Source organism: Solea senegalensis, linkage group LG2, assembly GCF_019176455.1.
Source record: "Solea senegalensis isolate Sse05_10M linkage group LG2, IFAPA_SoseM_1, whole genome shotgun sequence".
Lineage (NCBI taxonomy): Eukaryota > Metazoa > Chordata > Actinopteri > Pleuronectiformes > Soleidae > Solea > Solea senegalensis.
Window position 1 is genome coordinate 32992416 of NC_058022.1, and position 22985 is coordinate 33015400.

Below are 22985 nucleotides of genomic sequence, written 5' to 3' on the forward strand. Positions count from 1 at the left end.
TCAAACTGAGTGGTGTAGTATCATGTACTGTGACATTTACAGAGCTTTTAATGACACTACAGTGTATTACTGAAGTATTACTAATAAATATTCACAAATAATAATATAAAAGCATATTTTTTCTTGTCCACACCGAGTGGTGTAGTATAATCCAAAGATAGCATGTGTGGTGTGAGGCGAGTTTAATGGCAGTATGATGTGTCACGGTGAAGTTATTGAATATTTTTTAAATGTTGCACTTTGTAGACGGTCCCTGCACTCTTAATGAATGTGCTTTCTCCGGCTGTTTTTGGTGAAAATGAGGTTGTAGCTTGTTGTCTACATCACTATGATACTCTGAATGTTTCTAACGTTACATTAGTGTCACCGTTTTCAAGTGAGGGTGCGCTCCATTTGTCCAAATGAGTATTTTGTGTGCGCAAAATAGTTTTTTTTTCCCTCCATGTCATGTCTGAAATCAATGAAAGTCATGATTCTTCCTGTGTGGCGCCCCCTATGGACACGCCACCACTGCTTGAAAGGATCGCATCCGCTGTCGTCAAGCTGTCCCCACTTAACTCGCTCTAACGGTAACGGTTGAACATCCACAGTGTGACGATTACGCGCGTGCAACACCCGGCGTGCACCGCTGTGCGAGTTCTGCAGAGGTCACCGACGGCGCGCGACACTTCTCCTCCCTCACTCATGTGTGCCGCGTTGTGTTTCGCAGGAAAGGGCAGCAGCTGGAGCTGTCGGAGCAGTACATTTTCAACCGGCTGGAGGGCGGGCGCAGCATCCTAACCATCCACAACATCCAGCAGGGCGACGGGGGCACTTACTCCTGCAAGGCCACCAACAAGGCGGGATCTCAGGAGCGAGAGCTCTTCCTCAAAGTGTTCGGTAAGTCAAAGAGCTGCGTTTCAAGTAGCGGAAAGGTTAAATAAAGGATATGTTTGGATGTCTAGGGTGCAGAAATATTGCTTATTATGTCTGACCTTCATTCATCCATCCACGCATTGTACACTAACTGGGCTGTGGGAAGAGAGAACTCTTCCGTAGACGAGCCCCAGTAGCAGGAAACCACCCAAAAACCTTCAATGCAATGAGGCGGCAGCGCTTTGAACCACCACACCATCATTTCTCCACCTTAATTAACAATAACCACAAGTTATAAAGTTCTCCTGTGACCCGCTGATAAAGTGTTAACAATTGCCATTAAGAAATACAAAGCACTTTTATGTTGGGCTGAGGCTTGTTTTCGCCACAAAAATTGGATCAGTTAAAAGGTTGAGGTTAAATGAGAATTTATTCAAACATACCTTCATGGTCTACAGTGGAAAAAAACACTTAAATAAACAAAATAAAACATTAGAATAATAGTTCTGCCCATGAAGCTTTATTGTGAGGTCCGCCGTTTCATTAAATGTGTGTTCTTCACAAGCTCAGTCCATTAATATTCTCCTTCTGAAAGGAAATATTCAATTTATTGCTTTGTATTTCAATTATGGCAGCGTTCATCGAATCAGAAAAAATTCAATTCGTATTTTCACAAAAACCTGCTGGTTGTTTCCTCACAGAAAATTCGAGCTCATGAAAATGTATGAAGACCCGCCGCGCACCACTCGTCAACATCCTTTTCGAGATGCGCGACGCACTTGTTCTTCATAAATGCACATTTCAATGAAGGAGCTCAGATTTGCTCTGTGTGTGTGTGCCGGCGGGGAAACACAGTTGTGAGTTAGTTTTATTACTCTTGACAGCGCAGGTGGGAGGAGAGCATTTAAGACAAAGAAGACGTTTGAGTGCTGCACAGCGCATCGTCGGACTTTATGTCAGCTGTGGGTTTTTTTTCTATATTTCCAAAACAATAAATGTGAGTCTTGACCTCCTTTCTTGACAGATTGTATTTGAGTGTTGGGAAAAAAAAAAAAATCACATCCGAAGATTCTGCCTCTAATATGCTGTTAAAGCTCACATTCGACAATCAGAGCCATTCTAGGCTTAGGCTAGGGATGCACAAATGTCTTTTTTTTCCCTCCCCCAAAGATTGCATGATTGCAGTTGATGAAACGAGCCGAGGCGAGAGGATCCCGAGCGCACGACGAGATGAAAGATTTGAGAAAGTGCGTCCCTCCAATACGTGGCATTTCATTTTTTCCATCCGAGTTTATAAAGGAGGAGCCGAAGCAGCTGCTCGCGCGTTCACCTTCACGTGAAGCCGCGACTGCGCGTGATCGCCACAAACAGGTCATCATGGCAATTCATTCCCAGGCCCTGCTTCATCCCTGCTTCAGTGCCGTCGTGCTCCTCTGCCAGGTCACAGTGGCAGCCTCAGTGTCGCTCCCTCAGGTTATTATCGGCTATTTAGAGATTGTGTTAAATTGTCTCGCCTTTTATGGCAATTTACACTCTCGAGAAGGAGCTACACAACATTTTCGGTGCGAGGCGCGCTCGCGGTGCAGCTCCAGGGACGATACCTCAGCGACTATTGGACAGATTGCCATGACAACTATGACCATGAGCTTGTAGTTTCTGCAGATGTCTGTGTGAAAGGAGGAAGGTGAAAGCATATCATGTGTCTCTAGTCTGTTATTAATAGGAAGAATTGATCCGTCCTATCTGATCTATCTCTCTACGCATCCATCAGAGCGTCTGAGCTGATATTTCCTATTAAATCCTCTGAACTCAGTCAAGGTTTAAGCGACGTCAGCGGGCGAAACGTGCGCCGACATTCGCTGCGTGGATCTGAAACGGCTGAAACCAAGACAACCGAACAACTGAGACAAAACTATCACTATCAGACAAAAGCCAGTGCCGTAGTTTTTGTTCCCTGAGTATTAAGGCCACAAACAGAATTGTGACTTTAATATCAGAATTCTGATTTGTTTCTCAGAATATAATCTCAGAATTATGACTTTAATCTCAGATTTCTGACTTTCAGAATTCTGATTTGTTTCTCAGAATATAATCTCAGATTTCTGACTTTCAGAATTCTGATTTTTTTCTCAGAATATAATCTCAGAATTATGACTTGTTTATCAGATTTCTCATATTAATCTCAGAATTCTGACTTTAATCTCAGATTTCTGACTTTCAGAATTCTGATTTGTTTCTTAGAATATAATCTCAGAATTCTGACTTGTTTATCAGATTTCTGATATTAATCTCAGAATTCTGACTTGTTTCTCAGAATATAATCTGAGAATTCTGACTTTAATCTCACAATTCTGACATTAATCTCACAATTCTGATTTGTTTCTCAGAATATAATTTCAGAATTCTGACCTTAATCTCAGAATTCTGACCTTAATCTCAGAATTCTGACTTTAATCTCAGAATTCACGCTCCTCTGTATATCATGCACATTAAAATACATGCTTTTTTTCTTTCTTTCTTTCTTTCTTTCTTTCTTTCTTTCTTTCTTTCTTTCATTTCCTTTTAAATCCTCTGAACCCAGTGAAGGTTTAAGAGACATCAGCGGGCGAAACGTGCGCCAACATTGGCTGCGTGGATCTGAAACAGCTGAAACCAAACAACCGAGACGAAACATGATCACTATCAGACAAAAGCCAGTACCATAGTTCTGTTCCCTGATACCTGTCAACAGCAGAGATAAGAGCTTTATGCAGTGTCAAACGTCACCACGCGCGGGACACAATTGCAGTTGAGCTGCCTCCTCCTGCATTAAGTGTGTGAACAGACAGAAATGTCAGAGGAAACATTAGTGACTCACACAAAGTGGACTTTCACTTGTCACTTTGTGTGTGGCAAGTGTGGCAAGTGTGGCAAGTGTGGCTGTGTGACGGCCTGATCATTTTTCCCAGTGTTGATATGAAAAAATTCTATTAGTGCAAAATAATCATCATCTCATTAAGAGTATTGAGGCCACATTAACCTTTAATCTCAGAATTCTGACATTAATATCAGAATTCTGATTTGTTTCTCAGAATATAATCTCAGAATTCTGACTTTAATCTCAAAATTCTGACTTTAATCTCAGAATGTTGACTTGTTTCTCAGATTACTGATTTTCAGAATTCTGACTTTAATCTCAGAATTCTGACATTAATATCAGAATTCTGGTTTGTTTCTCAGAATATAATCTCAGAATTCTGACTTTAATATCAAAATTCTGATTTGATTCTCAGAATTCAGACTTTAATCTCAGAACATAATCTCAGAATTTTGACTTGTTTCTCAGATTACTGACTTTCAGAATCCTCACTTTAATCTCAGAATTCTGACTTTATAATAAGCAAACACATTACTGGAAACGTGGCGATCTGATGAATGTTTCCTTTTTATGTGTGCAACGCAAATGCTTTCTCATACGGTGTGAAGATATTTTAGATAATGAGTGCTGATGGTGTTCCCCGCAGAGTGCTTTTTGCACAAAGTCTGACAAACGAGCTGTTTTTTTTCTATTTGCATGTGTGGGGGCAAACGTGGCCGCAGATAAGGTGCCGATGGAGAACCAGTGTCTGCGTCACAAACAGTGGGGCGGCTCTGATTGTGTGTTTTGTCTTGTATTGTCGATGCACATGTGTGTTTTCTTGACACCAGAAGTCATTAGAGGGTTTCAAAGATGCGGGTGATCAACTCAAGTGCTCCTCGTGTTCTCTCGCTCTGTCTCTGCAGAATTCATCCCAGCAAGTCGTTTAGTCTCAATAGGAGCCTTTAAAGCTTATTTTCTGAAGTCGGGGAGAAAAAAAAAAATGAAATGGATCAGAGATAATTTCACTTCATCTTGCTTTTGTTTTGACACAAAACACAATCAGACACATTCTTGGTTATTACCAAGAGAATGCCTCTTGGCTCTGGATAGCGTTTTGAAGTCAAATGACGCAACTTATTGAATATTGGGAAAATCTGCGTGGTTTGTTGACTCAATTGTTGTTTGTCCCCAAACTCTGCTTTTGTTCGTCATTAATTATATTGTACCCAGAGTGTTGACGCACAGATTAACAGATGTTTTTTTGAGAAGAAGAAGGAGAAAATAACAGAGAGAGAACGTCTGAGAACGACACACTGCACTTCTGCTTTGAAAGTTTGTTCCCCTCCCGCACGTCACTGAGGATGTTCAGTCCTGTGAGGCGAACGTATCTCATATGTGAATCTGTTCTATACAAATCTGCTACATTTAGGCTTTTGTCGTGGTTCTGTGATCTTCACTGACATCGTTACAGTAACAGTTCGTACGGAAGCGCATTGCGTTCACCTTTTTCAGAGTAACTAGTTCTGATAATTACACATAAAACACATTCATTCCTTTATTGAGATGGTAACAACATGGACGGCTTGTGTAGTTTAATCAACTTTTACTTTGGTCTGGGTTTAAGACACTGGGAGATAGTCCTGTCTTTAAGTCAGGGGCGTGTATGTGCGGGCAGGAGTCACCATAGGTCCATGGGAGTCACTCACAGGTCGGAGGTTCTCGCGAAAATAAAGGAGGGGGAAATGACCACGGAAAACAGAAAAAATTGAAAAATAACTAATTTTTCCAAAAAGCAGGAAAAAATTACTCTGAAAAACAAACCAAAAAAAGAAATGACTTTTTTTCGAATGAATGCAAAGCGCTTGAGTAAGTTCGTGCTAAAACTTGAGTGTGTGCAGGGTTTTTTTTTTCCAAATCTCTCCTAAAATCCTTTGCAATGGCTCCTGCACCCTGAGGTTGAAACCTTGTGAAATTGCCATACGCTCCAAAGACTTCCTCCGCCCCCCGGGCAGTGGTAAAAGCCTTCAGGAGGGTAGAGTCGCCTCCCTTTTTTTTTTTTTTATGCCGTGCTTGTTTTAGTGTAGTGTCTGGTTTTAGTGTCGTGAACGTATGTGCGATGATGGGCGATCCATGATTTATACGACTCGCTGGTTCAGGACTTGCTTTGAGCATCTTATCCGGGGGGGGGGGTTGAGTGAAGTGGAGTGGAGGGAGAGCAGCCACCAGCCGTGTGCCTGTCACGGCTCTTTGTCTGCATCAAAAGTGACAAAAATCGATATATATTTTTTGTGTAAACTGAAAAAGGTTGGACTCATACAGCAGCAGAGTTAGTTTTGATATTTTCTATATAATATACATATTCATATTCATCAACCCCAATGTTTTCAGTCCATGACAAACAAAAGGCCTCACTGTTCCTCAATGTTCCGATACCAAATCAGTGTGAGTGTGGTTGTCGCCTTCATCTCCTCTCCCTTTAACTCCCTTTTCTCTTTGTCCTCGGCGGCCTCCAGTCCAGCCTCACATCACCCAGCTGAAAAACGTGACAGCCGTGGAGGGCAGCGCCGCCATGATCTCCTGCGTGGCCGAGGGCGAGCCGCTGCCCGACATCTCCTGGAGGAGAGCCAGCGACGGCCAGACCTTCGTGGAAGGAGACAAGGTATGAAGTGCCAGAAAAGCATGTGCTAGGAGGATGAGCTCAGGCACGGAGCCCTGGAGGTGATGTAGGCAGAAAAAAAAAAAAAACGCATTATGCAACTTATTATTAGTGCTTCAAAAAAAAAAAAGTCCATCTATGTTTACTAAGTCGCACACATCATTTAATCTAGCGAAACTCCGAAAGGATCTACGCATTTATTTTCCATAAAGTTATATTTTTATACCTCAGTTTCAATGATTTTATGAAGATTAGAAAATAAATGCAGAAAACAAAGTAGAAAGTTTTAACGTCATATTAGATAGCAATCATATAACACATCATGAGAAATCAGTAAGTGCTATCAGAGGTGGGTAATAACGAGTTACATTTACTTTTTGGATAACTTTAATTTATGAATACAATAATGCAGTATATATAGAACTGTAACCCTAACAGATTGCCTTTACATTCTGCATAACATCCTCTGTGTTTGCCAGATGCATGTACAGTGAATTTGGTGTTATAGGGTGCGGTCTCTTTTTCGGCACCACACCGGCGGCGTTCACTCGTTGTCTTAGCAACCGTCAACATCCCGCGCTAGTGGAAACAGGCGGCGCGTATATTAAATCTGACCCAACACCCTTTCAAAATAAGATTTCCGGGTAAGGTAACTATATATATAGAGATAGTAGCGACTCAGGGACTATACTTACAGGTTGATCTTTTTTTTTTTCACGCTGCTGCAGCCGTAACTGACACACACAACGAATCCGCACTCAAGCAGTATGTGCACATTATTCACCTGAGTCCAAGAAGATCCGGGGACTTATGGGGAAGCTCTGAGCACAAAGATGCTGAGAGAATGTTGTTCTCAGGGCGCTCCCTTTCAATTTGTACGTCTGTTTGATTTAATCCAACAAAAGGAATAGATGCTGAGTTTTTTTTCTCTCTCCAGTCATATTCACTTTGTCCCTAAGACAAGACTCGCACGTCAACAGTTGAAAGAGCTGCAAATGAATTACTCTTGAAATGAGCTGCCATCAATGTCAAAAGCACATGCACTTCCATCACAGCGAGAGCTCTTACAGGAGAAGTTTAAAAAAAGAGGGGTGGGTGGAAAACAAAGATCGCAGCAGTTCTTTTGCTCGTGAAAAAAAGGTCACCACAGAGATAGATGAGTGTGTGCATTGGCTCACATCGCCCGCGTTGATAAATCACAGCCAAAAGAACTGAGAGTAAGTGCTTTCTCTTCCCGCGGCAAATGCAATTATGGAAATGCGTGGCTGCGACGCGACGCACCTAAACACGCGAGCTCGCGCGGCGCGAGGCGTGATGGATGGGCCCAGTCATTCAGGTTTAAAGCGGGACGCTCCTCTCTCAATTTGCGCTCCGATCTGCATATGCAGTCCGCGCGCGCGGCTCTCTCGTCCAAAGACGTTAAGCAACAAAGGGCTCACGTTTCACTCGCCGCATAACTCCGTTCTGCTCGTTCTTTGTCAACCGACCCTGCGACCCCTCGGTAAAGAGGACATAATGGGAGGCAGTTTCCCGGAATTCAATTATGAACCGAGGAGGGATTCGAGTTGCCGGCGCGGGCCTCGCCTCCTCATGAGCGAGGTTAACAAAGTGCACGGTCGCTTCTCTGCCGGTGGAGCTTATTGACACCGCACCCTGCTTCGTTCGCCGTCGACATTCAGAAAATGTTTCTTTCCCGAAGTCACAGGTGTCAAACTGGCGGCCCCCCAATCCATTACATGCGACCGAGCCACGAATGGCACGAATTTGCGTGAGGAACCTATTGTTATCCTTCAGATTATCATTATATCCGTGGATTTCTGTTTTGGCGAATTTCGGTTTGCCACGAAACAGGAAGTACCCTATCATGTCAAATTTCACGAAACTTGGCGGGAAGATGTTACAGACCGAGACGAACAAAAAAGTCTAAGGTAAACATGGCCTCAGCTCGACAGGAAGTTGGCCTTTTGGAATTTTGGTGATTTGCCTCAAAAGTTTCCGAAAGGTTTTGAGGATTCAAAAGTGAGGTCAGGCGACGCGAGGGCCACATCATGACTGCATGGCGTCCTAGTTTGGTGTTTTAATTACAGTCCTCCCCGTTATTATTGAAGTCATTTTAAATAAACGTCTCATGCTGCATCATAAATTTGCCTGTTCTTCTCTTGCTGTATTATTTCTGTATTATTATTATTATTGTTATGTGGATTCAAATCCTTTTATTGTATTAGGCTGAATGATGAGATGTTGTAAATGCACTGCGATTTGGTTCCTCTGCACGTTTGATTGCCGGCCTCGGCTTTATTGGCGCTCTCTTGGGCTCAGGTCAGGTTCAAACTGCACTAAAGCCCAATCTTGAAATGCTACATCCACGCTTCTTTCTTTCTTCTGCCTCGGACGTGAGAAATCCCAAAAATTGGCTGTGAAATACAGTGGGAGATAGTTGATGCAGTCTTCATTAGGCTGGCGTGAATATAAAGGACCCACGTTTAGTTCTGCTGAAATAAGCCAAGCTTGCCAGAATTAGACATCCGGCCCCTGCTGACACTTACAGCTGACATTTTTAATATCTGAAAATTCTCCCGCATTCGAGCTGAAATAACACGGCAACCAGACTCTGTTTGAGAGATTGCTTTTGGAATTTACTGCATATGTTTAATGTAAAGGTACGCGCTCGTGTTTTTGCTGGCGGGACTTTGATTTCTTTTTCTTGCTTTCGCTCTCTAACACCTGCCGGTCCTTTTCATCTCCCGCAGCGCTTGTGTTCCCATCGGCCCTCAACACCCCTTTGCCTTTCATCTCCCGCGCGCTCGCGCCGGTCGCCGCTCGCGTGGATATAGTGTAGTGCGGCGCGTGTGCGGGCGGCCGCTGTGTTCACGTCTCGGTCCGTTGAGCTGCGTTTCAAACGCGCTGTGCTTTGTGGACTGAGATTGTCTCTGGACACAGACGCTGTCAGTTAATAGAGGGGGGGGGAGGCGGTTCAGGGGTGAGCATGTCATTTCCTGACTCAGAAGGTCCCTCCTCTCATACTCCTCCTCCTCCTCTGTCTGATGCATTCCTATTCAACACACACACACACAGTGACCTCAGATGACGACGCAAGCGGAGGATGCAGCGGCAACACACAGAGACTTCACCTCAGATATAAGCCATGACGTCGAAAACCAGGATAACGCAATGATGTTGTCGCCGAGGCTTATGAGGCTTAGACACATAATGAGTATTAGCAGAGGCGGGGACGAGAGGGCTTCGTAGGCTCTGTTGCCATTTAGCTTGTAAGTGTCCTTCTATGTGAGAACAGGGACAAGTAAACAAAGACACGTTGGTAATTAGCCAGATATGGAGCCATTGGGAGGTGGTTTTCCTGCAAGCTGGACAGAACCAAGAGTGGTCTTGTGGCGTGTTCCCACTAGCGCTACTCGCCTCGGCGCGGCGCGGATATTATCCTTCTCCATTAGCGAAAGTACCGGGTACTATTTTTAGTATCTGCGTTTCCAAGCGAGCTGAGGCGATACTATGCGTGACGTCGCCAGACTGCCGGCCCCTGATTGATCAGAGTGCCGTGACGGGAAGAGGCGCGAGCGAGACGTCCGACACAAGAGTCAAGCCGAACGACGCCGAACTGTAGATCAGTTAAAAAGACTCCAACGATCCTAAAAACGCGGGTTAATCTCCAACAATTACCAGGGAAATGTCTAAAATCTCAATATTTAACAGAGGAGTCTGGTGGGTTTAGCGACCGCACTGCTTGCAACAAACCGTGCCACTGACAGACAGACAAATATGTTTATTTAACTGATTCTAACGATGGGCCACACGGTGGTTTAGTGGTTAGCACTCTCGCCTTGCAGCGAGAAGACCCGGGTTCGAGCCCCGGTTGGAACAAGGGCCTTTCTGCATGGAGTTTGCATGTTCTCCCGGTGTGTGCGTGGGTTCTCTCCGGGTTCTCCGGCTTCCTCCCACAGTCCAAAAACATGCAATGTGGGGATTAGGTAAATTGGACACTCTAAATCAGGGATGTCAAACATACGGCCCGGGGGATTACAATCTAAGCGTAACGTCAAATACAATATGTTTCTCTTCCAGATACCTGTGACTAAATGTTTGTGCCTTTTTAGATCCAGTGTGATGTGTAAATAGTACATTTAGGCACGATATTGTTGAAATTGCGCTTATTTTTCTCAAGAAATGTCATGTTTGGTAAAAATATACTAAATTAAATGTAAAACAAAGGAGAAAAAAGCAAGGAGTTCTTGTTGTTCATAGGTTATTATGCTATTATTTTACTATTTTTACTGGTCCGACCCACTTGAGATCAAATTGTGCTGTATGTGGCCCCTGAACAAAAATGAGTTTGACACCCCTGCTCTAAACTGACCGTAGGAGTGAGTGTGAGGGTGAATGTTTGTTTGTCTCTAGCTGTGTGTGGCCCTGCGATGGACTAGCGAACTGTCCAGGGTGTACCCCGCCTATCGCCCGATGTAGCTGAGATTGGCACAGCACCCCCCGCGACCCTCTAGTGGAGGATAAAGCGGTTAGATGATGACTGACTGACTGATTCTAATGATTGACTTCCACCGAAAACAACTGCTTTACAAGTCACTCGTCGCTCGTTTTTGTGTGTGTTTGTGTCGCTGCAGTTTCATGCAGCCGAGCTGGGACCATAGGTGGAAAAAGGGGCTTTGATCTCTAAGTGAACCCTGAGTAAGAGTCCATTACTGATGGAGCATACAACGTGTGCAAATCCATCATTTTAGGTGGAGACAGTCGTCAGGCGCAATCAGGAGAAGCGTGACCATAATTCGTTGCTACATTCACGGTTTTCTGGGTGAGTCCAGGGAGCGCGGAGAGGATCTTGGCTGTTTTGAATGCAGCGAGCGCATTGAAAGTCATTTGACAGGCATAAACCACTGGGCCTTTGCTTCGACCATTCAAGGACAGACAGTTGAGTGAGTCACTGAGGCCAAGGAGAGTGCAACTGCAACTTCATCACATCCAAATATCAAAAGCTTCAAAAATGGGAATTTGTTTTGCCACTGTGGCTCCTTCAAATTGTTATTCCGTGTGTTTGTGCATGCTTTCTGATGCTCACATCCAGACATATTATACATCATCATTTAGACTCTTTTAGGCTTTTGGAAGTTGGAAAGCCTCTGTTGTTCACAGCTTAATTCTAAATTCCCTCCTGCGAACCAAAATGTTCATCTTTCTTTTTTTTTGTTTCAAATTGCTTTTACCATTTGCACGATGTATGAGGTCAGTGATGATGGCACAAATCCTGCTTATTATGGCTGTAAGTACAACAAAAAGGAAACAAAAAGAAACTCACAATGCACTGTGGGGTATTCCTTTTTCTAAATGGGCTTACTGTGAGCTTAATTTGACTCTCTGCTGCAGCCTCTTTTCTTTTTTACTCAGCTTTTTGGGCCTAAATCCTTTACCAGGAACAGGCTCATTTGAGTGCAATCCTACATTTTACTCCCAGGCCTTGAGCTAAATAATTATATTCTATTTTTAGCTCTGCTGAAGCTGTTGATCTAAGTTGATTTAATTAGAAGGCGTCAACGTGGGGGGGGAAAGTGAACTTGTGAAACCTTGAATTATACAGTGTGCGTGCATGTGTTTTTGATCCGTATGATCGGCTCACAAGCGGACAGGTGGTTCTTTTACCTGCGTCAGAATCCGTTAATATCATGGCCGATTCAAGAAAGAAATAAAGAAATATAAATGTTTAAGTTTGAAAGTTTGAAAGTTTAAATACATAAAAAAAAAAAAATGAGACGAGAAATATGGACAATATAATTTGAACAATATTCACGACTGAAATGATTAGGATTTTATTGATGTACTAGAACACAGTGCAGGAAGGACAAAGAAGAAACATGAATCAGCGACGTAGCCTTGGGTCATATTCATCATAATAGTGAGATTAACCCTTCGGTTAACCCTACTTCTCATTAACCTAACTCCTACACCGAGATTCAAAAACTATACACTGGCGAACAGAGAAACAGAGCTTTGCGCCCATATACTTGTCATTACGGTAGAACCTCAGGACTTCCACGAAACGACCGTCCAATCACAGACAAGATAAGACACTGCAAGATATCCAGAGTGGGAGTTATCCTGGGGAAAATGGGCCACAAGCACTCACTTTTTTTGACAATTCGGTAATAATCGGTGGCAATTAACTCCCAATTATCACTTATTGACTTGTTAATTACTAATAAGGAATAAATAAACACTTCTACAGCCATAAAGGAACATTGATTGTTGATTGATGAGGGTACTGCGAGGGTTGACTAAGTCTCAATTCCAAAGGTTTCACTGCATGACTGTTTGAAACAAAGGAAACTGACGTTGGGGTAAATTTATGTCCCTGACCTCTAAAACTTCTTCCAATCACAAGAACTTGATTGGCCCTCACATGCATCAAGCTCGGGTCCATTAACAGAGCGGCTGAAAAAGTGGTTTGTTGAGGGTGACGGGGGGGTTATCTGTTAGGTAACCGTCTGGAGGCTACAGATGTATCGCGTCCACAACAGGGGGGATGCTCCTGGGGTTGTTTTTTTTTTCTTTTCTCATTACAAGTGAACGTCGATTGCAGGAATGATAGCCTCATCTGCTGTAATTGACCCGTTGCCGCAAATTGATACCATCCGTCTTCATATAGATGTAATGACCTTGTAATAAATCGACTTTTTTCTTTCTTCTTTTTTTTTTTGTTGGTGCATTAACCCTGACTCTGTGACGAGTGACATCTGGTGGGCGGGGGCAGGGACAGGGAGTGGAGGGATTCCAAATGGATCAAGGGCCGTGTCATTCGGTCTGTCCAAAACCACGATGTGGTGCATTGTGCAGATGACGTAGTCGACTCCTGTTCCCGATCATGACTTTTGCCTCTGTTCCCCCTCTTATAACATAATCAATCACTTCTCACGCTTCGTTCGCACGCTCACAGGCTTCCCTTTAAAAAAAATAATGTCACAATTAAATTGCTGCCCGTGTTTAAAATAGCAACTATAATTAATGTCCTGTTTTGGGACCCGAGGTCAATTTCATTAGCTCTCAGAAAATGTGTATTTTCAGGATTTCGCACAGCGTTGTAGTACCAATTTCTGACTTTCACGCACGGGTATTTCTTTTGTGTCTTCAGAGGCAGGACGGACGCTTTGAAGTGCGCGGCCGTCACGGAAAGTCGGTGTTGACCATCAGCGGCGTGAGGCTGAGCGACTTGGGTCGCTTTGACTGCGAGGCTCAGAGCAGGATCGGCGGTCATCAGAAGAGCATGTTCCTGGACATTGAGTGTAAGTATTATGGTGTGTTCAGGTGTTCGGGCCAACGTGTGTTTTCATTCGCCACTGAATGTCGTATACGCTTTTGTCTCTCACGCTTCCTGTCCATTAGAAATCTAAGCTTGAAATAAGAAGATAAAACATAGTTACAGAGCAGGGCACACGGCGGGACAGTGGCTAACACTGTTGCCTCACGGGGAAAAAAAGACCCAGGTTGTGACCCAGTCTAATCGAATGTTTTTCTGGGTTCTGCGGTTTCCTCCCACAGTCCAAAAGCATGCAGAGGTTCATTGGACACCCTAGATCAGAGGTGTCAAACTGGGAAAGTGAGAGCGAATGGTTGTTTGTTCTGTCCAGGAATCTCCCCCAATGTCAGCTGGGATTGGCTCCAGACAATGAATGAATGAATGAATGAATGAATGAACTTAAAGAGCAATTCAAAAAAGAACTCCATGGACTCCATGGACCATCACCTGAATTCACCTCTTCTAACTCCTCCACTCTCCGCATGGTAATATGTGATATGATAGGAAAACACACTGTTAAATATGAACATGAAGCAACATCTAAGCAAGGGTGAGGACAAAGTTCTTCCATTCTTAAGTCGGGTAATTCATTTCGCACTTGATTTTTCAGGATCATTATATTATAAGTGTCTTACTCGCCCTGTGTGTCCACAAACACACACACACACACACACACACACACACACACAGCCTGCACAGGGGTTAATTAGTCAGAGGAGACTACGCATCACCTTTCAGTAACCTCAACTTCCCACTGAATGAACATGTTCATCAGTCGCTGCTTGTTTGGGATTATTTGGAGCAGGCTATACCCCTACCCCAACCCAACCCCCGACCTAATGAGCTCTGAAGCTCTGAAGCAAAGATCTCCATTTCCGACTTGGAATGATTAGGTTCATTATGAGAGCGGCTCTGTTGCCTGAAAGATACCAGTGGAAAAAGCATTTTTTTCCCAATAGTGTGTGTGTGTGGGGGGGTGGACTCCACCTTTCAACAACAAAGAGAGAGGGACAACAAACAAACATATTTATTTGAGATGATGGGAGGAGGCGGGGTTTGGGGATACTGTGTCTTTGTTTTCCTTGGGAAACCAATTTTCTCCTCCTCTGGCTGAGGTGACTTTAGGGTTCATGGATTCCTTTCAACGGCCGTTTTTCATGTAGCTCTTGAAAAGTCGACATTTTCCTTGGGGAGGGGGAAAAAAAGTTTTGTGGCATCAACATAAAGAAAGAGAAAATGTCACGTGATCTCACCAAAGATGGCGTCACTGTTGACTGCAGTTGACAACTTGGATTTTCCTTCCACTCTTCAGAAAAAAAAAAACGCAGGCTGTGTGTATGTGAGAGTGTGTGTGTGTGTGTGTGTGTGTGTGTGGCGGGGCTAAGCCAAGCCTTTGCCACCGAACTAATGAACTCATTTACTAAGTCACTGCAGGCTGCGGGGGGATAACACGTCCTCGGCTGTGACACAGAGCCAGGCATCAATCTCTTTAATGGAATCCTGCAAGCGAACATAAAACAACCGTAATGCCTCTGCGACGAAGCTCGGCTGAGAGAAATCTGCACGACAGCTTCGCCGCTTCGATCGTCCATTACTGCCCTTTCTATTTGCCGGGGCAAATGAGCTTCTGTGCGCATTTATTTTTATTCTCGGGTAGATGATTGTAATACCGATTCTCTCCCCCCCCCTCCCCCCGCGAGGTGACTTCATTTAAATTGAAATTTCTCCAAATTGCACATGAAACATTCCCTTTGAGGAAGTTTTAGGTTAAGCCTCAGAGCTTGTTTTTAATGTCTTTGATCAAACAGTGCAGCGTCACTCTTGATTTAAGAGTTTAACTGTCTCAAACTCCGGAAAAAAAAACCAACTCTAACAGGAATTTTAGGTTTGAGGGTTGAAAGTTGCATAATCTTAAACGAGGTAGGCGTGACTGACCGCTTCGTCCCTTTTATGCGGCAGATGTACCGAAGTTCCTGACCAATCACACCATCTATTATTCATGGGAGGGCAACCCGGTGAACATCAGCTGTGACGTGATGTCCAACCCTGCCGCCACCATGCTGTGGAGGAGAGAGCGCTTCACCATCTCCGCAGAGAGGACGGCCACCACGCGGGTGCACACCGCGGAGGGCAAGTCTGTGCTGGAGGTGAGCGCGGACCCTCTGGTCTCAGCTGATGCCACACTAGCGCTGTGACTAGTGATTAAACTAGTTTCACGTCAAAGGAAAGGAAATAACCAAGTTATAGGATACCAACTAGTACCACTATTATCACCAGCATTAAAATACAGGGGTGTAAATAGGCTTTCGATGTATTCCCAGTAAGATAATTTGCTCCTTCCTCACATATACTTCACACACACTGGCATAATTACTCAGCACCGCTCCAGTCACATACCCTGGTCCCACAGTTTGAGAACCAAGAGCATGGAACGTGAAATAGGAAAGAAGTAGACATACAAATAGACAAACAGGAACAAATTTGTATTTAAATTTCAGTTATATTTCAGCAGGAAGGGAAGGAAAGGTAAGTAAAGTAAAGGAAAGTAAAGGAAAGGATTTGTATTTAAATTTCAGTAGGAAGGACACAGTTGTTACAAGTTTTAACAGTTTAGTTTGTATGTCAGGACATTTAAAGCTTCTTGTATTTCATTTATTATTATTATTAGCATTATTTATTTTCCACTTCTAGGTGACGCCAATGTCTGACAGAGACTTTGGCCGCTACAACTGCACAGCCAGGAACAACATCGGAGCGCGGTATCAGGAGTTCATTCTGGCTCAGGCAGGTGAGTTTTGCACAGAGCTGCCGCGGTTGTGAGCTAATAAGGTTTGGCGATTTAATTGGAAGTCGAGACACGGTGCACGTGTGCACTCGGCGACAAGCAGACGCGCCTTTTTGAGTCACTGCTCTCACGGTTGCTTAAACTGCCCGGCGACTCTGTAACCCTCTACCTCTCCGCTCACACTAACAGCCGTATTTGCAAATCTCAGAAAAGATAAATCCCCATCACAGCGCCCAACCCCTATCCTGTCTGGCCTAATCTCAAATAGTGCCAGCTGATTTACCAGAGACTTCACTGTTTTCTGAAGTACCTCCTAATTTACGGCAGCGCGGGGCTAATACACAATAGTGCGGTCCAATTATCTTTAGTGCAGATTGAATTGCTCTGGCTAAGGAGAAAAGCAGCGAGCAAAAAAAAAAAAAAAAAAAGGCTGACCTAATGTGTCGTCTCGCAGAAAACAATGTGTTTTGGAAGTTATTCTGACATTTCCAATTCTGCAAAAATGCACATGTAGGGAAAACACCGGCTCGCGCGCGCAGTCACGCTGAGTCAATAACAGAGATGCTGAGAGCTCTCGTTACTCCTTCGCTCACTGTCTGAGCGAATCCCTGCATAAAAATCAGTAGAAATATGAGGAAATTGTGGTTTAAAGTCAAATACTTACAAGGAGAAATGGGAGAGTGATGAGCAACCTTTCATCAAAGTGAATTTTCTGACTGTTTGTTGAATTGCTTTCAAGGCTGAGAGTTATTATTGCAATGATGTCTGTCTTTAGTCTGATTACAGGGGTGACAGTGATGGAAAAGGTAGACGGTGTAGTGATGCACTGTCATGCGGCTTTAACTGTAAAGCCTTTTCATGCCGAGTTCAAAGAAATAAACTGGGTCTTACAGCGGCCGCGACAAAGCCGCTGTGGGGAAGGACGCGTTCTGACCTCATGTTGAAGTGTCTCCACATGTGACTGAATCCATTTCCCTGCAGAACTAGAATCATTTCGTGTTAAAGAAAGTCACGTGTGACGACTGTCTCCGCAGACGTGCCGTCGAATCCGTACTCTGTGCGTCTGTCGGCCGTCTCCCAGCGCCTGGCGACGGTGACCTTCATGAAGCCCGACTCGCACGGCGGCGTTCCCATCAGCTACTACCTGGTGCAGTACAAGGAGGTGGGCTCGCAGGACTGGAGGGACATCAAGTCGCACAGCGTTCAGAGTGAGTGGCGTCCGTTTTCACCTGAAGAAAGTCCTCAGTCACGTGCGTTAGTTTCTTCCTCTGTGGACAGCTACTGTAATGTAATGTTACTTGGAAATAGTAATTAGTAACTGAGTCCTTCTCCGAGAAAATAATCCAGGTACTTTCCGGATTACCTGTTTTATTCTATACCTATATAGTAATTAGTTACTGTACTTTTACTTAGTTACTAAAACATGTACAACCTGAATACGTTATAGAGCAATAGAACTTTCAGCTTCATTCTATTCGTTCGTATTAGTTTCAATTTTTAAACTTTATGCACATTGCATCAAAATTTTTATTAAATGCTCTGACTTTAACATTTAAACCTGTCTGCACATTCAACCACATTTTAATAAAAAATAAAGCAAATCACAGTTTAGTAACGCAGGAACGCAGCCTGCTTGCGTGAAATTAAGAGTAATCTGACTGTTTTTTCAATTGTAATCCCTTACTTTACTCGTCACTTGAAAAAAGTAATCAGATTACTGCCCATCAGCGGTAGGAGCCCACTTGAAGGAACAATTGGAATGCAGCAATTTCAATTGTTCAATTTTGTCAAGCAGTTTAAAGGAGTTTGAGATTTAGCTTCAACGGCCAGATTAAATAGTTAAAGAGGAATACTTCACCGATTTGAAGACACTTGAAGAAAACCTGACACCAGTGATTGAGATCATTAACTCCTCGGGAAAATATTTACTGATGTTCTAAATCAAGTGAGAATTAAAAGTTAGTTTTCCCATTCAAACAAACTTCTTTTTGCCCCTTAAATAGCCCCCTGGTGGCTATTTAATAAATGACTTCCTGGTCAGACTTCTATCCGCTTTATGGTGTATCACTACAGACAACTAGTGTCCACTTATTCCCTCCGTCTTCATGGACGGATGGTAAATAGTAGCCGGAAGACGAGTGTTTTTAAGTGATAAGCAGGTTTGACAAACCTGAAGGTCTTATCGCTAATATCCCTCATTTCAGAGCGCCTGTAACAACACAGAGAGGCGGTGAATACTAAACAGCAGCTGGAGCAGCAGCACTTTAGGTTTAACTTTAAAAGAAAAATGACTCTACATTTACGGAGGGAGAACAAGGGGGACGTGTCTGACGAACAGAGAGGGAACATCAGCGACAGACCCAGAAAATAAAGCTTGAATATAAATGTCATTTGGGGCAAATGCTTTCCCTTATTATTCAAGAATCAGACTGAAATACGAGTCGGACTAATTACAAGCCAGACGAGTGGCGTTACATAATCATATGAGCCGCCTCAGACATCCATTCATTATAATGAGATGCGTGTGGACTCATTTCATTTGAATGCCTCTGCCCAAATTGAAACAGCCGCTTATGGCCTGGAAAGTAGCCTAGCACGGCCACAAATTGCCGTATTTGTTTTCAGTCGTGGGACCGAAAGAAGTGCAAAAAGCACCTATTACCATTCAAGTATTTAATTTGCGCCGACTGACAAAAACAACAACTTTCACTCAAGCTCATTACGCTGCCGGCTCTCCGCTGGCTCCGAGGGATAGTTACGGTTATGTAAATAGACTCTAATGACGTTAGAATTTAAATAGGAGTCTGTAACGTGGTCAGGATGTTGATGAGGTTTCCTGTAGCCTTCGCTAATCAATGAGTTGTACAGTATGACTGCATAAGTACAAGATTGTCTCATTAGTAGTAATATTAGTATTCCATTTGCTTATGTTTTCATACTTTGACTTTGAAAAGAAATGTGCACGTGGCCGAGGGTAAAGAGACAATTAGACGATGTAGAGGTCAATGCAATAATTGGTTTGTTTAGATAATGATTTAGCATGAATTACGAGTAAAATAATGAGTATAATGTTGCTTTTAATCATGAGGTCATGCTCGATAATGCTTTTAAACTGCATTTATTTAAAGACTTTAGGATGCAACCTAAACGCTAAAAATGCACTCTTATAATCAGTGTAATGAAGTAGAGTTCAGAGTTTTCACATATCTGTACTTTACTTCGTTATTTATATTTCTGACAACTTTTACTTTTTACTCCACTACATTTCCTAAATAAAATGTGTACTTTTACACATTTACTTTGTTAGCCGCCAACTATCAGCCGCTCAGCTGTTAGCCGCTCAGCTGTTAGCCGCCAACTATCAGCCGCTCAGCTGTTAGCCGCAGAGTTCGGCTCCAAGTGGACTTAAAACACACCAGCAACTCGTTGTTTGCTGTGTCCGACACCGAGGCTCTGGTCTCCGGGGTTCTGGTGTATACACCGGACACCGGGTTTCAGCCCTCAACCGTCAGCTGAGCGGCCAAGCGGTGAGCTAGCAAGCTCACGCAGATAAACCGCAGATTTCGTCTCCAAGTTGATTTAAAGTTAGTAATGTTATTTTAAGTTGTTCGCCTGTACCTGTTATGCTTTTATTGTTAAGAAGCCACATGTAAATGTCATATTCAAAACTGTAATTGCTCACTTTGTTTAAATACTTCAGTACATTTTATATCAGAAAATTACTTTTTATACGTTTTTTTGCAGTAGATGTCAGGTGACTTTTACTCAAGTAATATTCTAAAAGTGTGACTTTAAGTCATTTTCTGGTAAGATGCTCAAGTATCACTTTCTAAATCTTAATCGGGTCGCTTGCGGTTTGTTGCCATTTACTTCAGTTGTGTCTCTCCACAGCAACAGTGGTGCTGACAGGTTTGGAGCCCAACACCACGTATGAGGTTCGAGTGGCGGCGGTCAACGGGAAAGGTCAGGGGGAGTTCAGCCACACGGAGACGTTCCAGACTTTACCCATACGTAAGTGCGACTCTCTCTTCCACCCTCCTCACACACTCATTGCAATAAATAAATCCCGTCATCGTCACTTTTAATTCCTCAGCACACTGTGTTCAGAGCACACCGAGAACAAAATGTCACGTTTACTTTAAATCAGTATTGGAAACACCGACGGAACAGTAACAGAAATTTATTTTAGTTCAAACCACCATGAGGATATCTGTGTCCCAGTTTCGTAAAAACCAAATAAAGATAAGTGATAGAAATGTAAATATGCTGCCAGAATCTCTTTGAATCCTCAGCATCACCTGGGCAAAATGAGACCTATTTGCCTTCTTGTGCAACTGTGGCATGTTTATATTCCAGATAGTTACGAGCGTCTCATATTTCAGCGATATGAATCCAGATTATGGGAATAGAAGCTGTCACATCTGTGTCTTCACATGAAGTTGCGCCATTAAAATATTGTACACTGCGGGGGGTAAATGATAAGCATTTTATTTATTCCGGCAATATGGGGCGGCATGATTGCTGTAAATCCAGACAAGGCCAAAGGAAAGGAAAAAACAAAAAACACGAGTCACCACCAGTAATACGATACACTGAGGATAAACGTTAGGAAGAAGAACCAATTAGTAAAATGCCGTGAATAAAAAGAGCTCCCAGCTTTAGTTATATTCACTGGGCGTTGCCTTGTAATATGAATTTAATCCAGTCTAAAACCTTCTCTCTACTTGCACTGCATCATTATTTCATTTCTCACGTTCGCCACTTCCTCACCCCCTCGATAAAACACACACACACACCATCTCAACCTGAAGATTCCTTCCTCGTGTCCCTCAGGGGAGCCCAGTCCACCAGCAGTTCACGGGCAGAGAGGAATGGGCAAGGCCTACAGGCTGGGCCTGGTCAAGCAGGACGACGGAGGGATGCCCATTGTGGAGTACATAGTCAAGTACAAGACTGTGAGTAAATCTGAAAACCTGTCCTTGTTGAATACTTCACCGACTTGCATTTAGCTTTGTGTTACGAGTATTTTTTGAAAAACTGTCCTCCACCAGTGACACGTGGTCCTGTTAGCGTAGCTGTTAGCAAAGATGGGCGGACACTGTTTACATTCTGGGAATGAGGTCCCGTCGGAATTAGCGTTGCAGTTTCAAGCCTCGGACCAAGTGTCACTGGTGGGAACATAACAAAATAAAGAATGTCAGGGGAAACTGAGGTTTCAAAAATACTAGCGTTATGCTAGTAATACACAGCTAAATGCAAATCAGTGAAGTATTCCTGCTAAGTCTAGCTAAAGTAACTCTCAAGAAGAGTTTTAGTTAAGGTCAATAGCACAAGTTAAGCCTGCTAAATGTGACTTTGTGAAGCTCATTGTTCTCCAACGTGAGCCGTTATTGCAAAGAAAATAAGCGCCGTAACTTATTCCACTTCACGACAGCGCGTAATCCACCCTGTGTCCCTCTCCTAACCACTTCTCCTTGACCTCAGTGGAGAAATATCAGGTCGTCAAAGTAGAAGTGAAGCATGTTCCGGGGGAAAATCCACCGCTATTACACTCGGTGACATAATTATGCAATGGTTGGTGGTGCAATAAATGAAGGGAATGAAGGGAGGGCAAGAACTTTTCCGAAGCCAAAAGACACCGCAGTCACACTCAGTTTACTTTACATGCAAAATAGCATCAAGGAAATACTTGTTAGGACCAAAATAGCTACCAGGAAATGCTATTTTCCTGCTGGTAGAGAATGTGTGACTCTGAGTTTTGATAGGTTTCCGTTGATTGAGTTGAGTGGGCGAGTTGGCGGCAAAAAGAAAATGTTCTGCTTGAGAATCTCTTATTTTTCGGTCCTTGCAATACTTACAATTCATGTTTTGAATGAGATTGCACACATGCACTTTGAATTCACTCATCCATTTAAGTACTTGGGGCTTTTTTTCCTCTCCGTGTGTGTGTGTGTGTACAAGATAAGGCAGGCGAGCACCAGAGATGGCACAAAAACTCTCCACAGGACTAAGTAGATTTCACCTCGTCCGAATCTCCTATCTCCACCGTTGCTAATGTGTCCAAGCAGGAACTTGTGTCTTGCTGAGGAAAGGGACAGTGGGCTGAAATAATTCTCTGCCACAGATAAAAACATTGTTTGGAGACGAGGGTCAGGGGGAGTCTCGGCGAGGATTTGAAGGCGGTCGCTTCACGCTGCAGTAATCTTACGGCCTCGTCTGGCATCCGGAGCACACGGATGCTTCATCGCGGAGGCGCACAAGGAATGGAACCGGAGAACCAAACGCACAGCGCAGCCACAATGTTACATACGTTCACGGCCCGGGCTTTGACTCCATGAAAACCCGCTGTGCTCTGTTTTCCATCCCGAGACAGCGGCACGACGAGGTGCCAAGTCGGCGCGAGTGCACATGGTGGGGCTCTCGGCCTCCACCTTTCACTTCCCCGGCCCTTTTTGTTTCCATTAGGTCTCCAGATGAGGAGAGAGGTTGGATGGAGGGATGGAAGTGTATCAGAGAAGTTTGTGATTAAAAACAG

The 22985-nt window shown here is 43.6% G+C and overlaps 1 protein-coding gene across 7 annotated transcripts in view; it reads left to right on the forward strand.

Moving 5' to 3' along the window:
* Positions 1-22985, forward strand: part of LOC122763166 (neural cell adhesion molecule 2-like) — a 245761-nt gene that overhangs the window by 202508 nt on the left and 20268 nt on the right. For 5 of the 7 annotated variants that reach the window (XM_044018244.1, XM_044018234.1, XM_044018241.1 and 2 more), the window contains exons 7-14: positions 710-879; positions 6208-6353; positions 13501-13651; positions 15625-15812; positions 16357-16453; positions 17485-17658; positions 20342-20461; positions 21284-21405. In XM_044018244.1, coding sequence (XP_043874179.1) covers positions 710-879; positions 6208-6353; positions 13501-13651; positions 15625-15812; positions 16357-16453; positions 17485-17658; positions 20342-20461; positions 21284-21405 — 1168 coding nt within the window. The remainder of the gene's footprint in view (positions 1-709; positions 880-6207; positions 6354-13500; positions 13652-15624; positions 15813-16356; positions 16454-17484; positions 17659-20341; positions 20462-21283; positions 21406-22985) is intronic. The other 2 variants (XM_044018242.1, XM_044018256.1) reach the window with 1 other exon arrangement.